This window comes from Falco peregrinus, chromosome 9, assembly GCF_023634155.1.
Source record: "Falco peregrinus isolate bFalPer1 chromosome 9, bFalPer1.pri, whole genome shotgun sequence".
Classification (NCBI taxonomy): domain Eukaryota; kingdom Metazoa; phylum Chordata; class Aves; order Falconiformes; family Falconidae; genus Falco; species Falco peregrinus.
Genome location: NC_073729.1, coordinates 29388115 through 29416092, shown reverse-complemented (window position 1 = coordinate 29416092; position 27978 = coordinate 29388115). Strand labels below are relative to the sequence as shown.

Genomic DNA, 27978 nt, shown 5'->3' with positions numbered 1-27978 from the left:
TCTGTGTTGATTTAGGGTCATATTATCCTAGCGGGTGGGCTTGTCTGGGACTGTTCTTCTCATTTCTGGCGTATTTGGGTTGCATGGGTGTGGAAGTTTTTGTTGTTTCTAGCTGCGGCTGTTCTATTTTATGCATTCCGTGAAAAGGAGAGGGAAGTGTAAAATAATAAAGTAGTCTCTGAGGTAAGGACTGCAGACTTGTCTCCTTCATCCTTGAATTAGCCCTTCAGCTAGAGAGTCTTACACTCTATCTCTGTAATCCACTCCATCAATTAATATTTCGCAAAGCCTTGCAAAGCATAATCACCTCTTCAAGCAAGAATCGAAAGCACTACGCTGTTACCACAGCAAAGCAGCCACCATCATTACTGGCTGCTCCTAGAAGAAAGGAGCTGCATGTTTAAATGAGAAAGGGGTCAGCTTTATCGTAGGTGAGTTTTGTAGTCATTAAACAACTAAATAAAATGGGGCATCACTTCCATGTCGCCCTGCGCCGGGCACAGTGGCGAGCCGTGCTCCCTTTGCTCCTTGGTGAGCCTCTGCTCTGCCTTCCTCCTCGCTGCCCCCTGACCCGTCGTGATGTCGTGATTTCCATGGCACGGGAATTCTTGAAGTCATCTATGTGGCTGACCTCCTCAGGCTGCCTATATTTTTAATGCTATTAAAAGATGTTGTGAAGACACGACCGGTCCCTCTTTCAGGACGCAGTATTTATAGCGCACCACTAACAGGTAACCCATGGGGAGCCCCCGGAGCCCCCTCTCCCGGGCTCGCTGGTGCACTTGGCCCTATCTGCTGGCACTTGGAGGAGGGCTCGGGAGATGCAGAAGGCAACCCCGGGGCCGGGGCCGGCCCGACTCTGCCCTCCCCGCCCCCGCACATTGCCTAGCAAACGCAGCACAGCCGGGGTGCCCGCACCGCACCGCTCCGCACCGCTCCGCACCGGCTGGGGTTGCGGCCGCGGGGCTGGGGCCGTGCCACCCGCAGGCCGGCGGGCGCCTGAAGGGCGTTCGGGAAAAGCCCCCTCCCCCGGGGGAAAGCCGGGTGGGGAGCGCACGGCCCGGGCACGGCGGCGCGGCCCCCAGGCGCCCCTCCCGCGGGCACGGCACGGGGGGCGCCCGGCCGCTCCGCGCTGCCGCAGGGGAGCGGAGCCCCCCCGGGGCGGGGGCCGGGGGGCTCGGAGGGAGGCGCGGGGCGGGCGCTGCCGGCGGCCCTTCCCCCGGGCCGGCCCGCCGCGGGGCCGGGGCGCTCCGCGGGGCGGTGCGGTGCGGAGCGGGGCGCGGCTGCGGCGGCTGCTGCGCGCCATGCGGGCTGCCTGAGCGGCGCCGGCCGCCGCCAACTTCGGGGGAAGGATGGCCTCCAATTTCAACGACATCGTGAAGCAGGGCTACGTGCGCATCCGGAGCCGGCGGCTGGGGGTGAGTGCTGGCCCCCTCCCGGGCTCGCCCGAGGGGCACCTGCCTTTGGGCTTTTTATATATATATATATATGTGTGTGTTGTTGTTGTGTGTTTTATTGTTGTTGTTTGTTTGCTTGGGTTGGTTTTTTGTTATTTCAGTTTTTTTTTTTTTCTTCCACTCCTTTGTTTTCTTTTTGCCAACTGAGCTCAGTGGGTGTCTGCACAGGGGAGACACGAAACAAAAAAAATTGGGGGGAGGGGGAGAAGGATAAATGTAGCTAAATGCGCATATATATATATATATATGCATTATATGTGTGTGTGTGTAGAAAAATATTTTTTTCTTTCTCTCTCCCGCTGGGAGAGGGGGATGCTGCCTGCCCGGAGGGCTGGGCTGCCCCCCCCGCCCGGCACTGCCCTTCCCGAGCCGGGCAGCCGCCGCCAACTTCGGGCCGGCGCGGCGGGGCTGCGCGGCGAGAGCGGGGCAGCGGCCGGGGGCCGGGCTGGCCGGAGGGGGCCGGGGGTGCCCGCGGGGCCGGGGGAGCGGGCAGCGCTGGGGGCTGGGAGTGCGCTGTGGCTGCTGAAGTGCGGCGGTGCCCGGCAGCGGGCTGCTGCACGTCGGGGCTTGGAGGGTTACGTAGAACGGGTGAGGACCCTGCGGTGTCTGTAGGGCTTTTGAGTTCACCCGAGTGGCGCAAAAGGAAAAGCCCCAAAGCCCCCTTTAGCTCCTTATTTAATTTTAAACTTGTTTTATGGCTGTTCTGCTGCTGCCACGGCGCGTTCCCCGTTGCAGGGGCAGGTACCAGCCGGCTGGGCTGTGCGCTCCCCACGCGTGGGCTGGTCCCGCCGTGCGTGGGCGGTCGCTGTCCCCTGCCCGGAGCCGCGGTGGGACCTGCGCGCCCCACGCCTGCTGCGCACCCCTGGGAGCCAGCCAGGCCAGGGAGGGAGGCTTTGTGTGCATGAAATGTTTTAATAGATATATCTGCCTCTCAGGACGGGAAAGGGACCACTTTCTTGGGTTTACTGAGAACTGATGGGTTGGCAATTCTGAATTGTCCGTAGCGTGAGTTTTATTACGGGGGGGTGCACGCAGTCATCTGAAAGCTTTTGCTGGCTCAGTACAATTATAGTTTCCTTCTCTTGTATCCGTCTTCAGTGGCTTCTCTGCAGTTTTGGTAACTTGCATCTCTCTGACTTACTTGGAAACTGGAAAGCATTTTAAAGTATTCCAGCAGGCTATTTTTCTCGTACCTGGACTTGCAGGCATAGTTCATTCTTTAAGAACTGCATGATTCTGTGACAGATGGAAATAACATTATGACAGAACTTGTAGTAAATTCGGCAGAATTAGTGTTTTGCAACTATCCTTTCATTGCCGAATGTATATTAGTATTCAGTTTGTTCCAGCATAAATGAAGGGTAAGATTAAACTTCAACACATCTTTCCATACTGTAACAGTGAAACCCAATGGGCACGTAGATAAGGCGCAGTGAACTCTGAGAGAGGTGTGAATTCTGTTCGCGCCTGTGCCTTGCCTTAATTAAGGCTTTCCAAAACACTTTGAGGGGGTGGGGTGGAGCAAAAGAGTTCTATGCTTTCTCAGTAGACATGCATTTTACAGCTGGATGCAAAAATACGGGGAGAAATGGAGTATGACAGTGAGGCCGTCGAAATGGAATAAATGTTAAATGTTTTCTTTGAAAAGATGGTTTCTTTATTTGGTTGTGCTCCTTCTGATCCCAAAGATTTATATCGTTATCAATGGAAAGCGTGAAAGGGGTGATGGAAAGTGCTTTTGTGGAGAAGTCCAAGTAAAGTCCTAGAGAGTTCCCATGGTCTTAGATTTGTTAAAGTGTCTTCATTTGTTCGGATTTCATTGCCCTGAGGCGCCCTTGACTCTGGGCGTGCTGTCCCCACGGCTTTCCAGTGCTGTGGAGGACATCAGGAGGGATGGGAGTAACTGCTGTGGTCTGCCTGTTGCTGCTTTAGATCTGGTGACAGAGGCCTGTGCTGAGAGGGAGAGTTGACCTAATCAAATCTTGCTGCTCTGTTTGTTTGGAAAGAAGTAGTTTCATCAGGAGTAATGCTTTTCTCTCCTTGTAGTTTTCAGTTAGAGTATTGGCCCACTGCTTAAGAACAGATGGTTGAAACCTGGCTGCAGATTTCTTCCTGTAACTTGTGTTTTCTGTAAGCTGCTTAAAAGCCCAGTGCCCTGATTGACAACACCTGAGCAGAAATGGACAATGATGATTAACCAGAGTTCTTTAAATCCAGGACAAGCTTGTGTTGCTTGCAGCAGCAGTGTAGCTGTTAGCACCCATTCCTTGGTGTGCAGCCCTAGCTAACGTGTCCTTTGTGCATTCCCCTCCTTGCTGCAGGTGTGTGGGTGCAGGGCTGGTGCTGAAGCTGGCTGAGCACCTGGGGCTGCCGCCTGGCTTTAGCAAGAGCTTGAATTCAGTCTTACTCAGTGGCTAATGTGAGCTTGGCTTCTTCAGGGGGGAAGGAACTATGCAAAGGGCTTGTTTTTTAGTAGCTATGTTGGTGAGGGCCGTTGGACACCCAGGAGCTGGAGGTGGGAAGGTGAAAAAACCCCCAAACTTTAGACCTTAAAATACTAACTTTCAAAGAACTTCCCCATACCGTGAAAACATGAGGAAGGCCAAGCCTACTCCAGCCCCTTGCAGGACTCCTGTTTAGTTCAGAGGGATTTCAATAGTGTGTGTGGTGAGATGTAAGTGGGAGTTATCAAAATACATTCCAATATTATGGTGGCACAGCTGTAATCAGTGCATTGTCTTTTCAGGCTGAATTCAGCTCCTGGGTTTTTCTCTCTAATGCTATGGTAATTCCATCACCAAGGGAACTAGGAGCAGACCTTGTATCTACAGATTATCTCAAGACATGACTTTTCTGAATATCTGGGGTGCAGGTGCTACATTTGAAAAGCAAGGGGTGTGGAGAAGCAGCTTGCTGAGACCCAAACCTCTTTTAAAAGGAAAATGACAATTCTGATAGGCCCCACTTTGTAATTTCAAGACTGAATTTAGGCTAATTAGTTTTGTACCTGGACTGTTTTTGTGCACTTCAAATATGTAAATTTAATTTAATATTATTTAATAGAATAGTTTCCATAGCAACATTTGTATCACATGTATCTTCTGCAGCGCCAAATATATTCAGGAGAAAGCGTGCTCTTCCTTATTTGCCCATCCTTATAGGGAAAAAAATAATTCCCTCAGCCAACGGTCTCTCTCTGTTATGTCATTAGCAGTAACACAGAGGAGGTTGTGTGCTAGAAAACTGCTGACGGTGTAAAAGCACAACCTTCCAGAGTTCCCTAAAACAAAACCCCCCCGCTTTACTGGGTGAGCAGTGCTTCCATCAGTGACCACTGCTGACCACTGGACCTGTGTTTTGGGAAAGAAGATGTGCTGTTGCACCGAGTGCTTTTGCCTGCAGTCACCTTTCATCTGGTGAAGTGCTTTGTATCTACAAGTGAAACAAGGGAGTAATTTTACAGCCTCTGTACCTGAAAAGGCTTTTTTTGTGCTTATGATTTTCAACTAATGTCTTTTTCTGTGATACAGATGTGACCTTTCTGTGGGGGAAGATATTATGGAGATGTTTCCTTTCCTTAATGAAAAGGCTAGTTCTTGTGTTTTCATTTTAAGGATGGTCGGATGTGCACCGCTTGTGAACACGCTTGAGCTTTCATTTTAGGTTGGACTGGCTCAACGGAGTGTTCAAATAACAATTAGAAAACAGGAACAAATCTTTGAAATAGAGGGCCTTTGTTACACCGGTGAGCCTGAAGAGCTTTAAAAGGAAATGGGCAACTGATGCTCTTCTGCGAGGTGCAGCCAGCCCACCTCTCCTGGTGGGGTCGGAGGCCCCCAGAGGTGTGTGTTGGTTGCAGTCTAACCCTTTTATTGAACTCCCTGCTGTTAAGGCTTAGCTTACCCTTCCTGCGTCCACATCTAAACTCAGGTTTGCTGGACACTGTATTTCAATTTGGGCGAGGCTTATGCAGCACAGAAGCTGCTCTAAGGATGTCTTCTGCTGTCGTTGTCAAGGTGTCGGCTGGAGTAAGTGCTGGAGGCTCAGAGTGGAGGCAGGTGATGTTCCTGAACCCTGTTCCTCAGGGTAGAGGCAGCATTGGGAGCGCTGATGGTGTGGCACCAGGAGACAGCTGGCTGCCGTCCTGCATGCGGGGCTTGCAAGACTATGCTGTTCCCCTTGGAAGACCCCGTGGAGTTTGCAGGCATCTGGCCTGTCCCTGCCTCTTGATGTATGGGAGGCTGCTGGAGCAAGATGCCATGGGGTTAGCTGTCAGCCCCCAGTTTCTGGTACGCCAGTAACACACTTGGCGTGTCTTATTGCATTAAGTGATGAAGTACTGTTAGTGTCAGAGGGAAACAATCTCTTCGATGAACAGCAACTGCCTTGAGCTGTTTGCAGCTAAAAGTGAAATAGTGCTGATCACACAGAAGTGCCTCAAAGAACCAGCTGAGATGTGCTGGTGGTGAGCAGAGATGTCTCTATTAAGGAGCTGTACATATTCACAGCTATGCAGAGCCTTGTAGAGTCTGGTTTGGCTCTGCACGATACTTGATTGACTGGAAAACGTTGGCTTCCAAAAAACATTCTCTCTGGCTTCCTTGGAAACTAGGATCTTCTTCCCAGTAGAGGGTTTGGCTGTGGTGGCTTACGGGTTGCTGCTTTCCAGGAGGAGTAGAATACCTTTCTGAGCTTACCTTAAGATGATACAAATATGACTGTACTCTTCCACGCAACCTTTGTCTACTATGAACACATCTGGCTTATGTGCAAGTGTTTCCATTGTATCCCCATTTCTTAGAGAGCATCACTTCAAAACTCATCGTTTTGAGCTTCATTGTGTGTACTGTGATGCTTGACCTGCTGCGATAGAAGGTGGATCAAAGCTCTGCCTATGCAATGTGAGGAGACTGTGTTACTGAACAATCTTCCAAGAAAAATCTAACAGCAAGAATGGACAGCATTTTTAAAAATTTAAGGCTTAAAAATAGATGTAGAGCCATCTACCATAGTTTGCGTTCTCATGTGCTCTTCCCTTTTGTCACAAACTTCCCCACGCCGAAGCAATTTTTATCTGTCTTGCTAATAAAACCCCTAAAATGTCTTTTTTCTGGAATACTTTTGATACAGCGCATCTCTGCTATAATCCAGTATAAATCCAGGTTGAAACAAGGAATGAATTATGGTTAAAAAAATGGAATGTATAGTTGTTTGCATACTTATTTCTTTCATTATAAAGCAAAAATAATGTAACAGTTGTGATGCTTTCTGCTTCAGCAAACTTCTCTTCAATATTGAAACTATTCCTGTTTCCTGGCTATTCATAACATGTTATTTCAGGTTGGCTGTCTATTAATTTCATGGTGAAGATGCAAGAATTGGAGCTCTAAAACAATTTTGACGCTCGCAGGCGTAGAAGTAGCCTTCCCAAGCTTAAATGCATGTTTTCACAAAGATTCAAGAAAACACAGAAGGTCGTGTGTTATCTAAAAGCAGAATAGGAAATGCTGAAATGATTTGCATATGAAAATTAAGGTGACCTGTATTCTAGAAGAGGATGAAGTTTTTTCTTTTATAGAAGGCAGGTTTATTAAAATTAGAAAAGTGTAGGGCAGCATATGCTGCTGAATTAATATACATAGATTATTGCTTTGGCATGACAGAGGTACTTAAAATGAATAGTCCTGGCAAATTGCTGTTAGTTAGAAAAGACTTAGAAAGTATTTATCTTTCTAGAACATATACTATTGCTAACTAGATAACTGGGATGTTTACAACCCAGGAAAACAATCTGAACACTAAAAATAATGTTTGGAGCTCTCAAAATTGGGTATTATTAACAGGCAGTCTGGTTTGTTTTATTATTGCCGTGATTTTATGAAGGCATTGCCTGCATGTGGAGATTTGCATCTGCTCCACAAGTTTGTATTACTATTGAATTATTACAGGCTATTAAAAACACTTATTTGGGAGGATCCGTTGACTTTAATGGATCTGTGGTAACAGCTAAGTGTCCTGTTCCTAAAAATGCAGGTCTCTGCAGAGATTTATGTATCTGTTTGTCACAGAATAAAGCTCACGGACAGGAAGAGAGAGGTAAAGTAGATTTTATTTTTTTTTTTTTACCTAGCAGTCTGTTTCTTGTACCTCTGTCTGGCAAAGGAGACGGTGCTAACAGATTTTTGCAGAATCCTGTCTCATGAGGTATCTATCTTCCACTTTGCACTTACGAGGCGAGGCACAGAACTGTGCTTGCAGTTGGATCTGTTTAACAACACTTCTAATTAAATCCGCAGTCGGTGCAGCCAGCTCTTGGGGTTGTCTGTAACCCCATCTGTTGGAGCCACCTCCTTGTTATGCAAGGAATGATCAGCCTCATCTGTCTGTTAGAGTGGGTCCTCCACAGAAATTTGGGCTGGATCCAAGAAAAAGATCTAAGCACCCAACGTGAGGGTTTGTGGGGTTTTAGCAGCTGAAGCCCCAAAGTGCAGTTCTGATACCACTTGGGTTTGTCCATGGGAGTTTCCTAAGGACACGGAGATCGGCCGTTGTCCTCTAGGGTTTCAGTCACGGCAAGCACCGGGTTGTCCAGCATCTGGCATGTTCCAGCAGCCCTGCCTGGAGGGTTTCTGTCGTTATCCTCTGATGAGGCCAGACCTTCTGGGATCAGATGTGTAGAACGGAGTTTGAAATTAGGGCTTTCAACACCTGTGTTAAAGATGGAGAAAATTCTGCCCATACGTCTAGCAACAAGGTTGTCTGAAGAGCTGCAGATGAACTAAGCTCAGCCCAGACCTCTTCTTTCCGACTGCTCCTTCTGCAGGGCCCTTTCCTGGCGGTGCTGGGGTGGTGTGGGTCAGGGCATTCAGCCTTTCCTCCTCGGTGTCCTTGCCCGTGCTGATGGGGCAGCATGATTTGGTTTCTTTTGTACCTCTCCAAATCAACTTGGGCATGATTAGGTGATGGCTCGTGACAAGAGTGGCCCTATGCCAGTGCTGAATGTTACTGGGAATGTGGCTGCTCAGTAGGGAAAAATCAGAAAGTTGTACTTCTGAAAGCAGCTGTGTTGATGCCCTCGATCTCACTGGTGCAAGGATCACATTAACATATAGTAGCAAAAGTTTGTGTGGGTGCTGTAGTTCTGAACGCTGTTTAACGCTGGTCTGAACCAGTCTAACTAAATTCAGTAAGGTCCTGATCATGGTGAAATCGGGGAAGTAAAAATTAGTAGGTAAGAGTAACTGGGGCTATTCTAAAAGAAGCGACTGCTTGAACTGCAACAGTAGACTTGTTCCCTCTTTAGTTAAACTTGTTGAGGACAGAAACCAGATCTGTGCGTGTCAATTTTCTTTGCTCGATGGGTCTGACTAGCCCAAAACCTCCTAATCACATCAGTGTGAAGGAATGTGTTATAAGTGGTGTCCTCCCGTGCGGAACCAGGGCTCTTCGGGTCAACCCCAAGCAGGAATTTGCAGTAGTTTCATCCTCAGTTTGTGACAGGAGGGAGCTGACTGCTTCACAATTTTGTAACTAGTTGCTTGTTTCTACGAAATGCTTGCTTAAGTGGAATGGCGTGAGAAGTACTCGGATATTTCCGGCTTCATTTAAAAACTCAATGAAAAAATGTTCTTGGGTTTCTGGACTGCCTGCTTCTTACTTTGATTAATGCTTTCCTGGCAATATTGATCATTCACCTATAATTAGAATGATGTCAATCTCTTGTGTATTTGAGTATTGCATGAGAACTTATGTGTTGGACAGTGGCCATATGCTAGATTTAAGTGGGAAAATACAACAATTTTGTGCTATAGACTGCTCCTCAGGAAGTATAGAATTAACGCTTACTGCATATGCTTTGATTTAGGACTAGATGGGAAACCTTCTGATTCATGCTTAGAAGTTTGGAGGAACGTTTGTATAAAGTTTTGGACTTGTCCACTTAAGCCATTTTTTTTTTTCATTAAACTTCAGCAGAAATTTTTGATTGTCAAAAGCTAAAAAGACATAAAGCTTTCAGGGGTTTCTGTTCTTGATTTTAATTAAACTGACTTCTGTAACTTCATTGAGAAGATGAGAAGATTGGTGTTGAACATTTAAAATGACATGTACTTTTACAAGTTTTGCATAGCACTGTTTCTGTGAAACCCTGTGGGAGGAGAGGTAAAATGGGGGAGAGACAATCTGCAGGACTAGAACCATATGGTTAAAGAGATTGGTGCTGGAATAAGCATGCCAGAAAGTTAATACGGGGATTTAAGAGTATGAGCTGTGAAAACTGGAAACAAGAATGATGTAAGGCTGAGTGGGGAGAAGGAGAAGGAGAAGTTGTCTGCTTATATCTACATTTGAAGCAGCTTATTAATAAAACTGTTGTGTTCACCTATACAGCTCCTTTCAGTCTGGAAGCATCGAGACAGAGAAAAACTGAGCAAATTTCTTATGTACCAACTTAAACCTGCAAGATAATAAGCTCATTGGATATTCATATTTTTAGAAAACTGTTAAATAAGGTGTTGAAACATATTCACAGATATTAAGATTTCTTACCGTTGGAACTTGTCAGTGGTAGCAGGGATAGGATCCAGAGTATTGCTTAGGAAGTTTGAGCTTTTACCCTTCAGCTGATAAGGGGTGGGATACCAGGAAACGTTCAAGACCTAGTGCAGCTGGCATTGTATCTATCAGCCCATGGGCAAGTCCTCTTTGGATTTCCTCTGGCACAAAGTTAATGGGATTTGAGTCCAAATCAGTAGGTATCTTGCTGGGGTTACCTCTGGAATGGAAGGAAGGAAGATGAGCTGGAGAAAAGCGAGCAGTGCTTGTCATTCAGGGCTGCTCGCCCTGTGTGATCTGTGTGTTAGAGGACCAGGGTGCTTAGCACTGCATTCTAGATGGGTTAGAAGGAGGTTTTGCAACTCACATGGTGGAATTACATTTTGTTTCTTCTCTTGAGGTATCTTAATTTTTGCCTTGTGAAAACAGGACAGGCAAGCAAGGGTCTGCTATTTTCCCCATGCCCCCTGGCTTTCCATCACACTGTTCTTCCTATGCAAGTTTCATTTTGGGACAGCATCTGAGTTTGGTTTGGGTATCACTCACAGCCCAAGCTATGATTCTAAATGGAACTGGGAAGTCTGGAGATTCGTGTATCTTAAAAATAGGCAAATCTGATCTTTAGGATTGTGTGCACAGAAACAAAAGAGAGCCTAATTTGGTTCCAACCCCCTACCACCAAAATCCTAAAAACCAAGCCTGTGAACTGTTGCAGTTTTTCTCCAAGAGGTAGAACATGGGAGATGATGAAATTCCTGTTTTGATGGTGGCTCTTTTTAGGAGCAGCAACAGCTTTTCTTGTGCTTTCCAGCATATGTTTTCTGGCAAATTACCTTCCACCTTCTTCTTTGGAAGATAGGCTTAGTTTGTGAAGCAAAACAATGAGGTTCCAAATTTGCCTTTTTTCATGAACTGAGTTAACTAGTAAACAAGTGGTTCTTACCCATTTGCTATCTTGTTCTAAAGATGGAGATTTCGTTTTACCAAGTCCAACGCAAACCTGCCCAGAACACCCTTTTCTTTCTGGTTTTCTCTCAAACACTTCCCTCAGCTGCCAGTTGTGGGTCCCAGTCCTGCAGTTTACTCATCCTTTGCTGGGCAAAGGTCTGTTTGGTTTCTGGAGGAGACCGCACTGGCTGCTCTGCATACGGGTGGGTATGCCAAGAATGGTTGTAAAGGCAGCGAAAGAAAAAGAAAAGCCCATTATAAACAGGTGGAATTTAATCTTTCGTGATTTTGATGCCTTTTCATCATCAATTCGTTACAGAGTGTGAAGGTAATTCTCCTGCTGGTGTATATGGGCATTGCCTTGAAGTTAGACGGGTGATAAATTAACATTTTGCAGTGTTTGTGGAAACACTTGAAAGAAAGTAACAGATGCAAGGTCTGCACCTGAGACTGACATCTTAATTTGTGTGTGTGGTTTTAGCTATTCCTTGGAAGCTGATGGACTGTTTCTATTATCTTCTCGTCTGACTTCATCAAGTGCTGTCAGAAATACCAGTGAAAGTTCAAGCTATTGGAATGAATAGTGGGTTTTTTTGCCCTTTACTGAAAATAATGTAACTTGGTTCAATTCATAAAATACCAATACAATAAAATCAGTAGTATTTCTCCCCAGTAATGTTAACGTAGGAGATTAAATTGTCCCTTTACTTACCAAGTAATGTTTATCTGGGGAACTATCAATGTCCTATGGTCGGCAAAGGAAAAATTCCTCTTCATGCTCTCACGAATGTCTCCACACCAGTGAGGATGGGTGTTAGCTGATGGTACTCGATTAACTGCACACTATTGAGTGGCAGTGGCACAGTGCTTATGGTAAAATACAAGTGGCTATTCTCTGTTAAATGAGGTAGTGCAAATTAAGACACTATTCTGCTAAGCTTTTGTAGCATTTTTACGCAGCAGTCATACTTTCTTGGGGATGGAGTCTACCTAAATGTGAATGAACTCTTGAACTCTTTCTTTAATTAGTACTACACAGCTGGGACATGAGAAACTAGTAGAAGTTGGGTTTGTCCATTTAAACTAATGTGTAGATTAGCCTGAACAAATGCAAGAGGACTGCGAGAGCCAGCGGAAAGCTGAAGTCGACTAGGGAAATACTGGCTCTGGGAACCTCATTTTAATCTCTGGTTCTTTAAGTCAGTATTGGTCCACCTCCCCAACCTGAAACAAAAGAACTCCCCCCTCCTCCACAATGAACAAAGAAAATCCTCCGCCCAGTCTCAGTTGTGCCTTTACTAGAAAACTGAATTTTGTTTTTAAAATATGGGACAAACTGATGACATGTGTCATCTGGCCGGTAGCTTTGAAAGTTCTGGCAGAGCGATGGAGCTCTTACATGCAGGATCAGGTGTTTGTACCCAGGATGGGGTCCAGCCACTGACCCCAGCCCCCCTGGGCTCTGCTCTGGCTTGGATCTTTTTTGCACGTACCTTCAGTAACCCAGGGTACGCTGCAGGTTATCGCTCTGAGTGCACCAAGGTGCTTGAAAAAGGAAATGCATTTTGTCTGCTGTGGACTTTGCCCTGCAGCAGCTTCGAACAGTGTCAGCCCATCCAGCAGCCTAGGCAAACGGCTTCCATTACTGGCTGCACTCCTGTAAGGCAATGCCGAAGTGCTTGTTACTATGATTTAATGGGCTGTAATTCTGTCACTCTTAACAAAGCCCTATATTTTGGTGAAGTCCAGCTTGCAGTGACTCACTTGATAGCGTTATTTGCTCTTTCATGCGGATTGGCTTTGATTTTAAAACTGATCCAAGCGCCAGAGAGGCTGGGGGAATGACCTATGACTGCATAGCTTTGATGTCAGGATGGAAAGAAAAATGTGGAAGGAATAAGATAAGTTTATCTTGTGTTGGGACAGTATGATGAACTAACCTTGAGACTTCAAGTACGTGTCTGGAGGGTGTCTGTAGGGATGGAGGTAATCTCTCTGTTACAGGGAACCTGCGCTGCTTTCTGAAGCTTGCAGGAAAATTAATTGGTGAATGGGAAAGAATGACAGCAGGCCAGAAATGGGCAGTTATACCCATCTGTTCCTTGTGGGCTTGCAGGGCATTTGTCATCCTTGGCTCTCCAAGCAGCACATAACAAGCATCATTAACTGAATTTAACAGGTGGGCAAGTGGCAACAGGTACAGCAGAATTGTTCTAGTCGTACGCTGAAGGTTGAGAAACTAAAGCCCTTCTCCCGTGCCTGGCTTTGGATGCTGGCAGCTTACTGCTGGAGAATTTACTTCAGTGCGATCAAAGCCTAACTCACAGGCACTCTTTGCCCTTTTTGGTCTCGTTGCGTGTAGTCTTGAAATTACAAGTCCAGCTCTGGAATACAGCTCTTACAAATGGTCGTGTGCTCTGGGGGGGCTGGAGCAAAGCCTGCTGCTGGGAGCTGGTGGGCAAGTACAGCTCTTCTCCAGACATGGAGCAGGTCCCGTCTGCACCTTCTGACAGATGGGTTCAGGGGTGCATCTCCCCGCCGCGGCTCGAGCAGGTGAGCGGGGGTTCTTGCAGAGCTGTGAGCGGCTGTTACCAGGGGCTAGCGCATGTGTGCTCTGCCACCTCTTTGCATCTGATGTACTAATTAGTGAGCTCTGTGAACTGTTAATGAGCTGTATCAATGCCGTTTTCCCCCTGTAGCCCATGTAATTAGAGTAACCAAATCAGATACTTAATAACAAAAAAGAATAATTCCAAACCATAATTCATCACAGTCATTTTAAGTTATTCAGCAGTTACCTAATTCTAGCACAGGACTAAATTGTACTAATTTACTGGACCGCACTAATGACCTGACCCAGCAGGACAGCACGTCCAGCTGCTCTCTGCAGAGCTCAGCCAGCACAAGCGGGCTGCACACAGTCAGTTTTCAGTCTGCATTGAAGCCTTTAGTATTTTTTCTTTAGTAGTTAAGAGTCCTAGGCTGATTTTTCTCCTATCTAGTTTCATGCCTAGAATTAACTGTGCCCATATATAAAGCTTAGCAGATGTTCAAGGAACTAAATCGGATACTTAGCTCTGGTCTGACTTTTTTTAAACTGTCACTAGCGAGAGAGAGTTTCTGCTCTAAGTGCTTCTTGGCACATGGAGGCACTCTCCTCTAATGGCCTTATGCAGCCCAGAATTACAACCTTTTCTGTGTATGAGTTAAAAAAAAACAACCAACAAACCAGCAACCCTGTACTCTGAAGGCTGTAAGTCCATAAAGAAGGGCCTGAAAGTAGAAGGGTATTTCAGGTCATGCTCTCTTTCTAATGGTACTGCATCCAACTCATAATTTTTGCAGGGAGAGTAAAGTGGAAGTTGGAGTCTTGCCTTTAATGTCTTTGGTGCTGAAATTCTAGACAGTCATTAGAGAAACTAAAAAATGGAGTCAAGTTCCATCTTGCCCTCCATCACATCAAACAGCATGATTGCTTTTCCCTTACATTTCCTGTGTAGTTTATTACACAGTGTAATTTATTTACACATTAGTTTATCAACAAGCCTCCTGTGAGTTGCATGTAAGGAGCACCTGCCAATGCAAATTCAAGGCACCATGAACTAGGTAGAGAGGGAAAGAAATGACTCCTTTGCAAAACACGATACTCATGTGGGATAAGGAAGTCTTAAATCCCAGCCCTGTCTTCTTAATGACATTTTGCACTGTCAGCTATCACTGTTCTGTTCCAGGTGCCATCCTCCTGGGTGTCCTGCATTCCTGGAGCCCTTTCCCTGCCCCTTGGGGTCCAGAATGCTGCGTTAGGTGGCCACCCAAGTCTGGTGTCTTCTCTACCCTCTCCGGACTGAACCACCGTGTCTTTCCAAAGCTCACAAGAGGTTGTACATCAGAGAGATTTCACTTCTGATGTGCTTCATCATCTGGCCAGGATCTGTAATTAAGATGCCTCTGAACTCCAGACTTCCAGTTGCTGAGTGCATCAGCAATTTGAAGGGGTACATTGCTTCTAAACTACTGTATTGACAGTTGCAGTGATTCACTGTAAAGGGCTCTCATAAGCTCCCAGGTGTCCCTTTAAAAAAAAAATAAAAAAATAAAATAATCTCCTACCAGGCTGGAATGTATCAGCAAATCCCTTCTTGCCATTTCATCTGAAATCTGCCAGGGGTGACCTGTGCCGGCACCGGCAGCATTTTTGCTGAGCATTTTTTCCCCTTTGTCTGAACCAATGACTAATATATACCAGTTACAAGCAAAACCTGTGAAATGCTGCTTGTGCTTCCCCGTCAATGTCCATTGTCACGGAGCACAGTGCAGACACAAAATAAAACAAAGGCTGCATTACTGAACTGTTAGGTAATCTTGGCTGAGCCATTGTACTGTCTGTGCTTAGATTACGCTCCTCGCCACCCTGCCATGGCTGGGACAGTGTGCCCTAGGTCACAGCACACAGACTTGCAGTTGCTGACATGTTTTGGCACTAACTAAATCTTGTCTGTGGAATGAATCCCATGTAATCATGAAGGGGACCCCCCCCCCCCAAAAAAAAAAAATAAAATAGAGCAAGGTTGCCTTCTGACCAGTGTGCCAAATGGGAATGTATCTATAGGCTCAAATCCAGCTGTTCAGTGTTTTAAACTAAGGCTGGGGGAATGGCTTTGAGTTCTGAGCCTGAACCATTAACAGAAATCCCACATCTGGTTGATGCAATTCCAGTTGGGAGGGAAGGGCTAGAAAGAAAGGTTTTCTGGAGAGTTTCAAAGACTAGTTAAAATGCCTTATATTTTAGAACAGTAGGCACCTGTTGTGACTTGTATGAATAAGTGTAAGAGTAAAGGAAGGCGTATAGATTCATAAAGATCTGTGAAGTGTTCTTTTGTGCGCTGGCCTTATAGCAAGTTCTGGCCAGTGCCAAAAGCTGGATTTTGTAACTTGATGAAAAAACTTTGCAATACTGAGCAATATTGTGCATTCTGAACAGGCACAGGGACAAGGTTACAGCTTCATTCCCTATTAGCAGCCGTGGATGACTTCTTAGTCGTAAAATATTGTTTCTGAAGATGTATACTGAATGAGTGGAAGGAGTGAGGTTTATCTCTCCACAGAGGTGTTTCTTGGGGGAAGGAGAAATCTAGATTATGGTTTGTTATTTTTTAGTCCCCCAGAGAAGAAGATAGCTTGATATAAACCAACTTTGATTTATATAGTCATTATAACCTGATCACAATGAATAACGCATTATTGCTTACTCATAACACACTCACATTAAATGGGTATTCTGGGAAAGTGAATTCATCTTGTTGTCAAGTGCAGCAGTATCTTTACAGACATGTGGACAACTTTGCTTAATTTACAGTGCCAGTGAACCAGGCCATGTTTCTGTGCACTCTAAGTCATGCTCAACACATTTCAGTACAAGTTAGGTACGTTTACGGCTATGTGGTTCTAGAAATCCATCTACTTGTAATTTTTTATACTTACACTGTGTTTTTTCAGAATGAAATAGAGCTGAACACAGCTGCCAGTATGGGGATGAAGTGGGCCAGGGACAAGGCTGGGCTGGAAAAGCAAAGGCAAGTCATAACCTTATGGAACACTTCGATTTTGTCAAGTCACAGAGAGGTTGTGGGGTCTTCACTAGAGCCGCACAGTCCCATTCAACACGATCCATAAGGCATCATCATACTTGCTGATACCTAGACCTCTTCACTGGAAAGCAATCCTCCAGTTTTCCATGAAGAAACAGCTACCTAATGGAGATGTACTGCTTCAGATATGCCTGAGGAGTGATTGGAATTCAATGAATGAGCTGCAGTCTCCCTTTGTTGGCAGTATTTCATTTTTCTAGATGCGAAGCAAAATTCTAGATCCAGTCTCCTCACAAATTTCCTTCAGGCTACAAATTCTATTTCAGGGCTTTTTACCGCCTTTTGAATCAGAAGTGACATATTAAGGCATTTTTTTTTATATAGAAGAATTAAGATCCAAACACTTGGCACTAGCTGGCTAATTTCCTGTGGGAACAACTCCCTGTTGGAAGGGACCTTGTACCTGGAACTGCAGCCCACTGGAGATTCCCTGGCAAAGGTCAGCAAAAATACTTAAATAGTTTTCAATATGCAACTGGGGTACTTCAGTGGGTGAGCTAGCTACCAGCCTTGGATAAAGTGGCAGCATTTTTTTCCTACCAAAAAATAAAAGCTCAGAACACACTGTGAGAAATAGCTTGTGCTGTCGTGCCATGCCTTTACCAGATTATCTGTTTCTAGAGGTTATCAGGGTCACAAAAGGCAAGTTCCTGGCAGTAGCCCAGACTTTCTGGTCATCATCCCAAGCTGCATGATGGTACTTTCAGCTTTTAAAAAGAACAGAGTTTGTGTTTATTTGACAGCAAGTTCAGTGTCCCTGTAAATGCAGTTCATTGGAATTCTTTGTTTTAGGGCAGAGAGCAGAAAATCACAACACAGGAATAAAATAGGGCAGCTTTCCCTGAAGGTTCTCTTGTTCGCAAAGGAGAAATTTGCCAGATGAGTCTTTGTGCTACTGTCTCTGACCTCGATATCCCTCTTAAATAACAAACAAATAAGGGGTGAGATTGTTTGGTCCTGAAATAAAATAGCCTTGCTTTGCTATAGTGTAGTGGAAGCCACGTATCTTAGTTTTAAAAAATAGCCAGTTTTAACCCCCCCTTCCCCAAGATATAAAAAATAGCCTTCCCCCCTCCGATTTCTAAATACATGGCTATTTCCAGATGCTTTATTTAGATCAGTTGCTGAACAAAAGTATTGAGAGGTGGGGGAAACTCGCTTTGGATTGCAATGCAGATTTTACAAAGTTCAAATGTTTGTTTCTCACGTGGAACAGTGCTCCACGTATAAAGAATGACATTTTAGGCACTCAGAAATCTAGCTCTTAGTTATCTTGATTTTCTGACCAGTTGAGGGGTGGGGAGGACGGTCTCCCTCCCCACACTCATTTCCAGGATGGTGCAGGGGTTTGGGTCATCACGTAGGACAGCAAAGCCTCTGGTTTCAGTTTCCCTCTCTGCACGAGAGTATTCTCAAATCGCAACTGAACCATGAAACACTGGAAAGTCAAAAGAAATTTTTCCACTTCACTCAGCCAGATGGGGACCAGTTCCAGCTGAGGTTAATATCTCCTTTGCTTCAGTGTATTTCCAGCATCGGGAGCATGGGAACGGCTGAGCAATGCTGCCTGGTTTTGAAGGCATAGCACTGAGAGGCAGGAATCCAGATACTCAGATTGCATCATTCCTTTGAAGTCACTCCTCCTTTGACTTCAGCTGTGCTAATGATTTATATCAGCTGATCTTTAGAGCCAAAAATAGAAGTGTTTTGATGTGACCTTGGACATGCATATTGGATCACCTATCTGGGTTTTGGATGATCCACTTCATACAAGCACATTATTTCCCATGAGTTTTACATTGCAAATTTTCAGGAGAGACCATAGGAAGTAGATGCTAATTTTTGATACTTGAATTAAATTTTCAGTTAGGCTTTCTCAGAAGATCTCACAGGGAGAGCTTTGTAAGTTTTAGGTGTTATGCAAATGACAGCTATTACTGTTCTCTCTCAGCACATCAGATCCTGATTTGCCGTTTGGATTATCTAATCACTGTCAGCCCAAGTGTTTGGAGTGGAAGTAATTACAGCAGTACTTTCAACTAATTCCTATTCATGGAGTAGTAGTGAAAATGTTGATTTGAGGCATAAGTGAGCTAAGTATTCATAGAAACATAGAATCATTTAGGTTGGAAAAGACCTTTAAGATCATTGAGTCCAACTGTTAACCCAGCACTGCCAAGTCCACCACTAAACACGTCCCTAAGTGCCACAACTACACATCTTTTAAATACCTCCAGGGATGGTGACCCCACCACCTCCCTGGGCAGCCTGTTCCAGCGCTTGACAGCCCTTTCAGTGAAGACATTTTTCCCAATATCCAACCTAAACCTCCCTGGTGCAACTTGAGGCTGTTTCCTCTTGTCCTGTCAGTTGTTACCTGGGAGCAGAGACCGACCCCCACCTGCCTACAGCCCCCGCCGGGCAGCTGTAGGGAGCGATCAGGTCCCCCCGAGCCCCCTCCTCTCCAGGCTGAGCCCCCCAGCTCCCCCAGCCGCCCCCCAGCCCCTTCCCCAGCCCCGTTCCCAGCCCTGGACACGCTCCAGCCCCTCCGTGTCCCTCTGGCAGTGAGGGGCCCGGCACTGAACACAGGATTCATGGTGCGGCCGCACCAGTGCCAGGTGCTGGGGGACAGTCCCTGCCCTGGCCCTGCTGGCCACACCGTTTCTGATTCATGATGGAATAGGCACCTAAGAGCATTTGGGGCAGGTTCTTGTTGCTTTTGTCAAAACAGCTGTAACAACGTAGGCGGTTCACATGCCATCTTCAACTTGAAGAAATAATGACACATTTCAGACACACACTAGATCATAATGGCATCAAAGACGTAATTGCTTGCTCTGTATTGTAGCTCGTAACAGGGTCTGTGATTAGCCCTCTGTCTTGGGCACAACAACAGCTCTTCTGTGCATCGACTGCATTTGAAGGGCTTACAGTGCTCCTAGGCAGATGCTGCCAAATTGGTTATTCATACAATCATAGAATGGTTTGGGTTGGAAGGGACCTTTAAAGGTCACCTAGTCCAACACCCTTTTTTTTATTGCTTTATTGCTAGAGGTTTAGGGGATCATGTAGTTTATGCTCAGTTCAGGTGGTGCTGGATGTTCACCTGTGAGATATGTGTGTCATGGGAGTGTAAAAATGAGAGTGTGATAATAGTACCCCTTTTTGATGGCTCCATTATCTCATTTTTGAGAGTGCTAAGCAGGTTTCAAGTGAGGGAATAGATCTTTTTGAGTTTGTTTATATAAACTCATCAGAGAGGAGTTAACCATCAGATCACTAACATCAATGGGATTCTGAACTGTATGTTCAGGCAAAAAAACCATGTTCATTGTCTCTAATGAAAACAAAATACTTCATTCTACTTTAAACTACTATTGTGGTAGAATCTCTCTGCCTAGAGGTTCCTTAGGAGGAGAGACTGGCACATCCAGAGGAGGAGGAAATTCAGGGGAAGGACCTTCATGAACTGACTTGCCACCAGTTTGCTCGAGTTAGCTTCGTGAATGCCATTTGTTCTTTATAGGTGTAGTTGGGTTGTGATGGTGTTGTCCTGAGTTACTGGCATAATGTGTTCCAACCCTGGGACTCTTCTGTTAGGGAATTGTTGTAATATGGGATCAGAACCAAAACTCAAAGACCAGTATTTATGTTGTAGGCTGATTTGGCTTTCACATCCTTGGAGGTACTTATATGTGACAGGCTTTTTTCACTCTCCAGCTGTGCCCTGATTCTGATCTAAATCCAGGAATTACTCTCGGATTAGTCATTGGTGAACTGCAGTAATAAATTCCAGTAGCACCAACTCAGAGCCATCTACCATGCTTGAAGCGGATTGTTAATAGTACTTATGCTCCTAGTGCCATTTGGGAGGGCAATAACCATACTGGATCTGCACCCAGTTGGAGGCAGAGCAAAACTTTATTTGCTTATTTGTATTAGAATGCTGTTGTCCTGTTTGGCCCCTGATTCTGTGTGCTGCCGAGCTCACTGTTGCAGCTACAGCTTTGAGATGCTTGCTGACCCGGAGAGGTGCTTCTGAGTGCAGATGGTCTGAGTAGGACATCGTCACGTTGTAGTTGTCCTCGTGTGTGCCGTACAATGGCAAATGCCTTACTAAAGGATTCCGTTCTCTTCTACGGGCTTCTAATTGCTGAAGTTAAAACTATATGGGTTTGAAAAGCATAAAGGCTGAGTACTCAAACTTCTGACAGTCTCTTCTGGGTGGGGTTTTGGAGAGTGTTTCTTGTCAAGTGTGCTGAGGTTACCTGGGCCCAGCACACAAAATTCTCAGAAGGCAGATGTCGAAGCGGGTGCATATCTAAATTGCTTTTCTGGTGGTGAGCTGTTGTTTTGGTCAGTGTCTCATAATTTTCAAACGATTCAATTCAAACCCTTGCATTAAACAGAACAGGTTGAGTGGCCAATAAGCTGGAAAATTGGAAGAAAATCTTGATAGGTTCAGCTGGTGCCTGGCATCAGAGCAGCCTGTCCGTCTGCTAAATGTTTCTGCAGCCAAGTGGGCCAGGAGTGTGAGTGCCCACATGTGAGGCAGAATAATAAAGCTGGGGGGGGGGGGGGGGGGGGGGGAGGGGAGTAATGTGGTTCTCTGAACAGCTTTATAGAAACTGTTAAAAGCTGGTGGAAGAAGCACAGCTACTCAACCAACAGCCATTTTTGGGTACAGAAAGAAAGTTATAGCTACTTTTCATGGACATAATCATATTGTGATGAATGTGTTGGTTTGAAACCCATCCAGGGTTCAAAGGATGGGGTTGCATGGTCTGCTGGTACCTGTTGGGTGCTTGTTAGCTGCAGGCAGTGACAGGTCTTGATGGGTCTCGTCACTGATCACTCCTGTGAATTTGTGCTGCGCTGGAGCTCTGCCAGAGCTGTGAACTACTTGATAATGGCGGCTCAGATATTTTTCTTTGAAATCACACTAATTTTAGTGGCAGTTTTGTTTTATTTCTAACTTACCAGGTGTTACTTTGGAATTACTGATCAAATGTAGGCTGTGAGCAGTTGTCAAGGCTTATAATTCTTTCCTTCTATACAGGCAGTATGTTATCTAAGATGATAGCTGTGGTTTTGAATGTAAGAGGATGGTAGAAAGTGCACCATGGTTAAAGGATAGGTGGGAAGATTGCAAGAAATGGTGGCAGAAGTTTGAGAATCGAAGTGGCTTCATGCTGTAGATGGAGAGGTGGTTTATCAACCACTTTGTACAGTCAGAGTCTGCCTCAAGTAACTTGAATTTAAATTCAGCTGGACCTTGAAAGCAAAATGCTGGTTGTCAGAATGGTTCTGGCTTCTGCAGTTAAATGATCTGTCCTTTTCATTACCCAGTGATTCAGTTCCTTCTCCCTTATGTATCCTCATTTACCGTTATGTGTAGAATATACACTTACAGTTTTACCTCTCGTACTTTTGTGATGGAAGGTCCATTCCTACCTGTCTGCTCAAGCTTTCTTCATGTCTGCCTTAAGCATGCAAGACTGAAACCAGTAGCAAATCCATATAGAAAAGTGTGTAATCTTATTTTTTAAAAGCTGTTTCCTAGAAAGCCCTGCATTTGCAGCCATAATTACAGCTTACTTGCTAGCACCTTTCACACAAGCATGCACTGTCTTCATGGAAATTTCTGATTGTATCATAATTCAAAAGAAATAGGATGTGAGTATATGTTAGCTTGATTTTATGTTTTGTCTAATCTACTGAGAGTCATTAATTGTAGTTCCAGAGCAACAGCTGATTTATGAGTTTAACTTCTGTGTGAATATTAGTGATATTTGAGTCATTGGAGATACCAAGTTTACTCTCTTGTGTTTCTAGATTTACCAGAGATGCTGGTTAGTATTCAAAAAAGCTTCAAGCAAAGGGCCAAAGAGGCTGGAGAAATTCTCAGATGAACGAGCTGCTTACTTTAGATGCTATCACAAGGTAAGACACAAGGTTGTTTCTGAAAACTTTTTTTTACCTACAATTAAGAGTAGAATCTGAAGTTGACATGTATTAATTGGCCTGAAAATTTGAACTTTTTTTACTGTCAAGGTCCTAAACCCACATGTGTGTTCCTTCCTTTAGTGGAGTAGAGGCATGGTGTTATATTTTCTGCTTTGTAGTGAATGTCTTGCTAAGCTAATGGGAAGTTACTTTATTTTTAAAGAAGATGTCCTTTCCTCTCCTTAGCCCTTTAAAATCATACCTGAAATAATTTGTGGTGACTACTGCTCATCGTAATTACAGTGACAACCATCCAAGGTAACACGTGAATCCAAAAAGTTGGATACTTAGAGGTTCCCATTTTACTAGGATTTTGCATCTGTGGGAAGAAATAGACAGCGACAGGAATGAAGGACAACGTGCAAATTTTTCTTGCAATGATAGTGTGAAAACCTTCGCTAAATTCACCGCTATTAAAAGAATAAAGTTTTTCCCACTAATCACTTCCCTGGAGTTACGTGCATATTTCATATTCAGCTGAGAATTTACATGTGTAATTCTCCTGGGCATGGAGATGAAAATAAGAAATCTTTTAATTTATAATCATTGTTGGCAAAAGCTTAATGTATTAGAAGATTAGGAATTATGTGCATAAATTCCTAGGAGTTGGCGAGCACAGCTCGGCGTGAGGCTGATCTGCATTTACTCACTCTGACATACATTTAGGAGGAAATCTTGCAGGAATACTGAATCTGAATTCAGACTTGTCTGTCTACATGCCATGTAATTTGTAATTGATTGGTCATAGAACCTGTGGCTATTTGTAGTAAGTCATGCCCAGAAATAGTTCATTCAAGTTTATATTAAGCAACTTTCAAAAGTAATGAGAAGTGCATTTTTTTAATTTGCATTTGACATGTTTGAGGGCGGCACAGTGCGTATAAGACAATTTCTAGTGCTGTGTGGAATGCTGATTTTATATTAGTATGATTCTGTCAATTATTGTTGCAAATCTGTATTTCTTGCACTGTATTAATGCAATACATTAGCAGCACATGCTGACTTGAAGTTCACATTAGGTAATGGATATGAAATCCAAGAGGAATCTAAATGAGGCTTGACTTTTTTATCTTCTTCCAAGAAGTTCTGTAGGTTAGCGCTCATTTGTCACGTATATAACCTAACAGCAGTTTCCAATATTTGGATCTGCAGACTAAAGCACCATAGAAAGCCTCACTAGCTTGGAGGGATTTTCAGTTTTAAGTCAAGATTAGTCTATAGTTAACAGTTACTTAATTTTAAGCTATTACGTCTTCTATACATTAAAGTTTCTGTACTTCTCTGGTAGCTTATTTGACAGGAATAAACAATGGTCAAACTCCACTATCAGTCATGGGGAATCGGCTGTTTGCTTAAGTGGCCGCTTCTGAAAGCGGTAACTACATCATCGGCTCTGTGATATTAATAGTTACAGCCATTAAAGCAAACCCTAGTCTTGGCTGAAGTTTTGAGAAACATTGTCCTAGCAGTAAGACATCTTACACATGTATTTTGTGTGGGTTTTATCAGAACTTTGTCAAGTCTAGAGATCATTTGAGGCAGGATGGAGACCTAAACCCAAACATCGAGAGGGGAAGTGGGCAGAGAAATTTCTACCTTTTGGAGGAATAAACCCAGTTGGAATGTAGGTGTACTCCTGAAAGCACCGGTTCCACTGGGGGTGACCTCATAGGTTATTTCCTTTCATGGGGCGGGTGGGGTGTCTTGGGGTCTGAGTCTTAAGCTGAATATACCTGAGATGATCAGTCTGAGCTTCTCTGTGTTTTCTTTGAGTCTTGGACCTGCTGAGCTGGACTGCCAGCTCCCATCACTGAGCCCTTCCCTGTAACTTCTGGCTGCTTCAGGTCCCAGGTATGTAGACCCCAGTCACGGGATGCAGTGCTGAGGTTTCTGCCAGAAGGCCTGTAGTCATCCTGTATAAAGCAGAGAGATCTCGCTTCCCAGCACCACACCAGCCTGGATGCTGTGGATGCTCTTGCTGGGAGCCCACGGGGATGCAGGCAGGCTGGACCACTGAGCTGCGACCTCACTGCTGTTTGTGGGAGCTACCCCAGGAAGCATTTGCCCTCCACGTTTATCGCTCCTCTTTGCCACACTCTCTTCTATTATTATTTATTATGTTATTATTTTTTATTTTATGATTTATTATTTTTTTATTAGCAGTGCTAAACGAGTAGGGTGGTTTCAGTGTAGTGGCCCAGGACAGTGGGTTGTCACTTAGGCGGTGTTGCTATTTGGCAGTGGGGCTCGGCAGCATCCCCGATTTTGTGCTGTGATGGTAAATGAGGCTGTCATCAGCTATACAAGTTGATGGGCCCTGTTTATTTTTAATGAACCTTACTGAAAGGAAGCTAATGAATATTAAATAGCATTTTCTGGTTAAAATGTGTTACCTTACGAAGAGCGCAGGTGGATAAAAATGAGTTTCTTTTTAAAATAGAATTTCACACATTTATAAAGCTTAAGGTGGTGAATGATGCAGCTTCTAACAGTGTTAAATATGAGGTGTTGGAAAAGAACACGTCACTGCTGTGCTATACTGCTCTGTAGTTGAACTCGTTCTTATAAAAAACGTAGTTAATTATTAATAAAAAACCACAACAAACAACTTAATGTGGCAGAGTCTTCAACTAACACTACTTGTCACATGGTTTTGATATATAATATTAATGGGACTTCGGTACTCAAGACATCATCCAGAGGTCTAGGATGGTCATTGCTGTTGTCTTGACACACATTTGGTCAGCAAGAGCAGCTGTTGCAATAACAGCTTGATGGTGCGTAGAGGCTTTTCGGTGACTATTCTAATTCTGTCGCTCCTGGACAGAAGGCTACTTCTTCCTGACAATAAAGTTAATCCTACAAATGAGAGGTCCAGCTAGTCCTGTTAACATGTCAAGTGTCACTGTGTCATAAGCTTGTGCTAATGAATATGAGGATGAATGCAGTCCATTCTGATGGATGATACTGTAAGAGAAAAGCCTCACAGATTACCAGTGTTTCAGAAATATGGTCATTAACTTCCTACCTGGGTTCTGAAGTGATTCTCAAATGCTGTTGAAAGCAGGATCAAATCTAGAAACCCAAGGAGCCCCCGCTCACCCCATCAATCTCAGGAAAGGTTTAATCCATCATAAAACTGTAAAGGGTAGAAAAAGAAAAATGATGAATGGAGCTAATTTTTCAATAGCACCTGCCTCCTTCACTGAAGTGTTAAATTGCTTCATTTTGTTGCCTTTTTTTTTCTTTTTTTTTTTTCCCCCCCTGTGATGAATTAAAGTGCAAATGTTACTTCGATTTATTAGCAGGAAGAGGCTGTCCAGAGCACTTGTTCTGTTTGCACCCTGGTGGTATCAGTCGCTGGAGCTGAGCTGCTGTGGTCTGAGACCCTGCCACATCTCCTTGGCACCTTTGTCCAGTCAAGGTCTCTCCTTTCGCCATCCAAGGTCTGGGTCACAAGCAGCATTTCTGAGGTGTCTCGGTGGCATTTCTGTTATACTGGGGGCTCCAATTTATTCACTTTTGAATCTATAATGTACGTGCCCTTTTCTGCAGCCCTGTACCAGGGGCTGATTGTTGGCATCCTTGCCACTGGAAGTCTAAAACAACAAAAGAAAGAAGTACTTTTTTTTTTTTTTTTTAAATAATATTGACCTTTAAATACTTCCTAATCTTGTTCTATTTTTTTAAAAAGTGGAAAGGTTAAAGTGTCCTGAAATACAGGTCATCTGAGAACAGCCAGCTGTAGTTTATGAAGTGAACTGGAAATTTGCATACGCAAAGCGAATTGCCCACTTAATTCGTTTGGTCCCACAAGGGAGAAAAAATAATTAGGATCCAGGCTACAAAATCTATGCAGAGAATTGCCTTTCAGGTAGCTGTCTACTTTTCACTATTAAATGTAAATAATCAACCACAAATTACCATGTACTTTAACGAAATAGTATTGGAGGAGAGAAGAAATTCCTATTTCTCCAAATGACATTTGACTTCTCTATGTGCCAGAAGAACCCTTAATATTCCAATACAAAACCAACTAATTGCATACCGCTGACAGGAATATACTGATTCCTCAAGGGGATCTAAGTTTTAATCCGATTGTATTAATCTTGCCTTGAAACAGCAGAAGTAATTTAAACAGTCTTTCTGTCTAGTTATGGAATAATCCATTTGGAAAATTGAATTGTGTAATTTGTAAATTGTTTTCCAGGCTTACTGATGCAAAACTGTATCGGTGGCAAATTAAATGTTTGAAGTATGACCACTCTGCTAATAACTAGCTGTTAAACATTTATTTTAATGAATACTATCACTTACTATGAATGAAATACCTAGTTTGAGGTTTTAAAAGAATTAAAGTAACTTGTCAGGATATTTTGGTATCTTCATGGTCATGCCATACAGCGATGCTCACTGCAGGTCTGTGGGGCAGGTATGTGTCCTTCCATAGGGGAGGACATACCTTGTGCCTGGACAACTGATCCTGTGAGTGGCAGAGCAGCCGCTGAGAGCGATGGTAAAAACTGAATCTCTAAATCTGGTCATTGTTCCTGGCTTTAATTTCTCCAAATAAGCCAATACTGGATTACAGCGTGGTTACAGCCAGTGTGTGCAATTCCTTATGTGAGCAAGTGAAAAATTAGCAGCTGATGTTTTCTCCCACTGAAGAAATGGAGATGTAGGCAAGGCTGTAGATTTTATTTTTTATTCATGTATATATTTATATTTTTAAATAAATACTTAAACTATATAAAATTTTAGTATGTTACATCTATCTAGTAAGTTAGTTATGTACAGGCAAATCTTACAAGCAGGACTGGGCTGGAATTGCAGCAGTGGTAGCAGCGTTTTCCATGAAATGTTCCCCTGGTGTGTCCTGGGAAGTGTTCTACCTCTGCTCATTGTGGGGGGAATTTTCAGGAAGCCAAGACAGAACCATGAAGTCCTTAATTAAGATTAAAACACAAGATGCTTGAAAACATTAAATGTGGCAGTTATGTAGGTGATAAATATACTCCCTTGTGTTGTGTTGTGAAAGGCCACCCATATTTGAGAATAATGTACTAATTCAAACAATGGTTTGAATGCTAAAGACCATTTTTAGTAAACTGTGTGTTTGGCATGGTTTTGAGGGGAATGGGAGGGATGGAAGCATTTTCGTCTTGAGTGTATCTGGTCTCAGGGTGAAGCTCTGTCTGCTTGTGCTGTTGGCTGGGAAATGGGTGATTAATCCCTGTTCCTGGGTCAGAACTCTCCTACCACACACCTCTGCAAGAATTTTAGTTTTTAATCGAAGGAAATGTATTTCAGTTATATGACTTGTCATCTTAACACAAAGGAGGCTTGAAAGTAAAGGGGAGGGAAGA

General features: G+C 44.1%; 1 protein-coding gene across 2 annotated transcripts in view; it reads left to right on the top strand.

Annotated features, from left to right (window-relative positions):
• Positions 1-928: 928 nt before the first annotated feature.
• Positions 929-27978, top strand: part of DOK5 (docking protein 5) — a 45480-nt gene continuing 18430 nt past the window's right edge. For both annotated transcript variants that reach the window (XM_055814514.1, XM_055814513.1), the window contains exons 1-2: positions 929-1418; positions 22442-22549. In XM_055814514.1, the coding sequence (XP_055670489.1) occupies positions 1353-1418; positions 22442-22549 (174 nt within the window). In that variant the 5' untranslated portion in view covers positions 929-1352. The remainder of the gene's footprint in view (positions 1419-22441; positions 22550-27978) is intronic.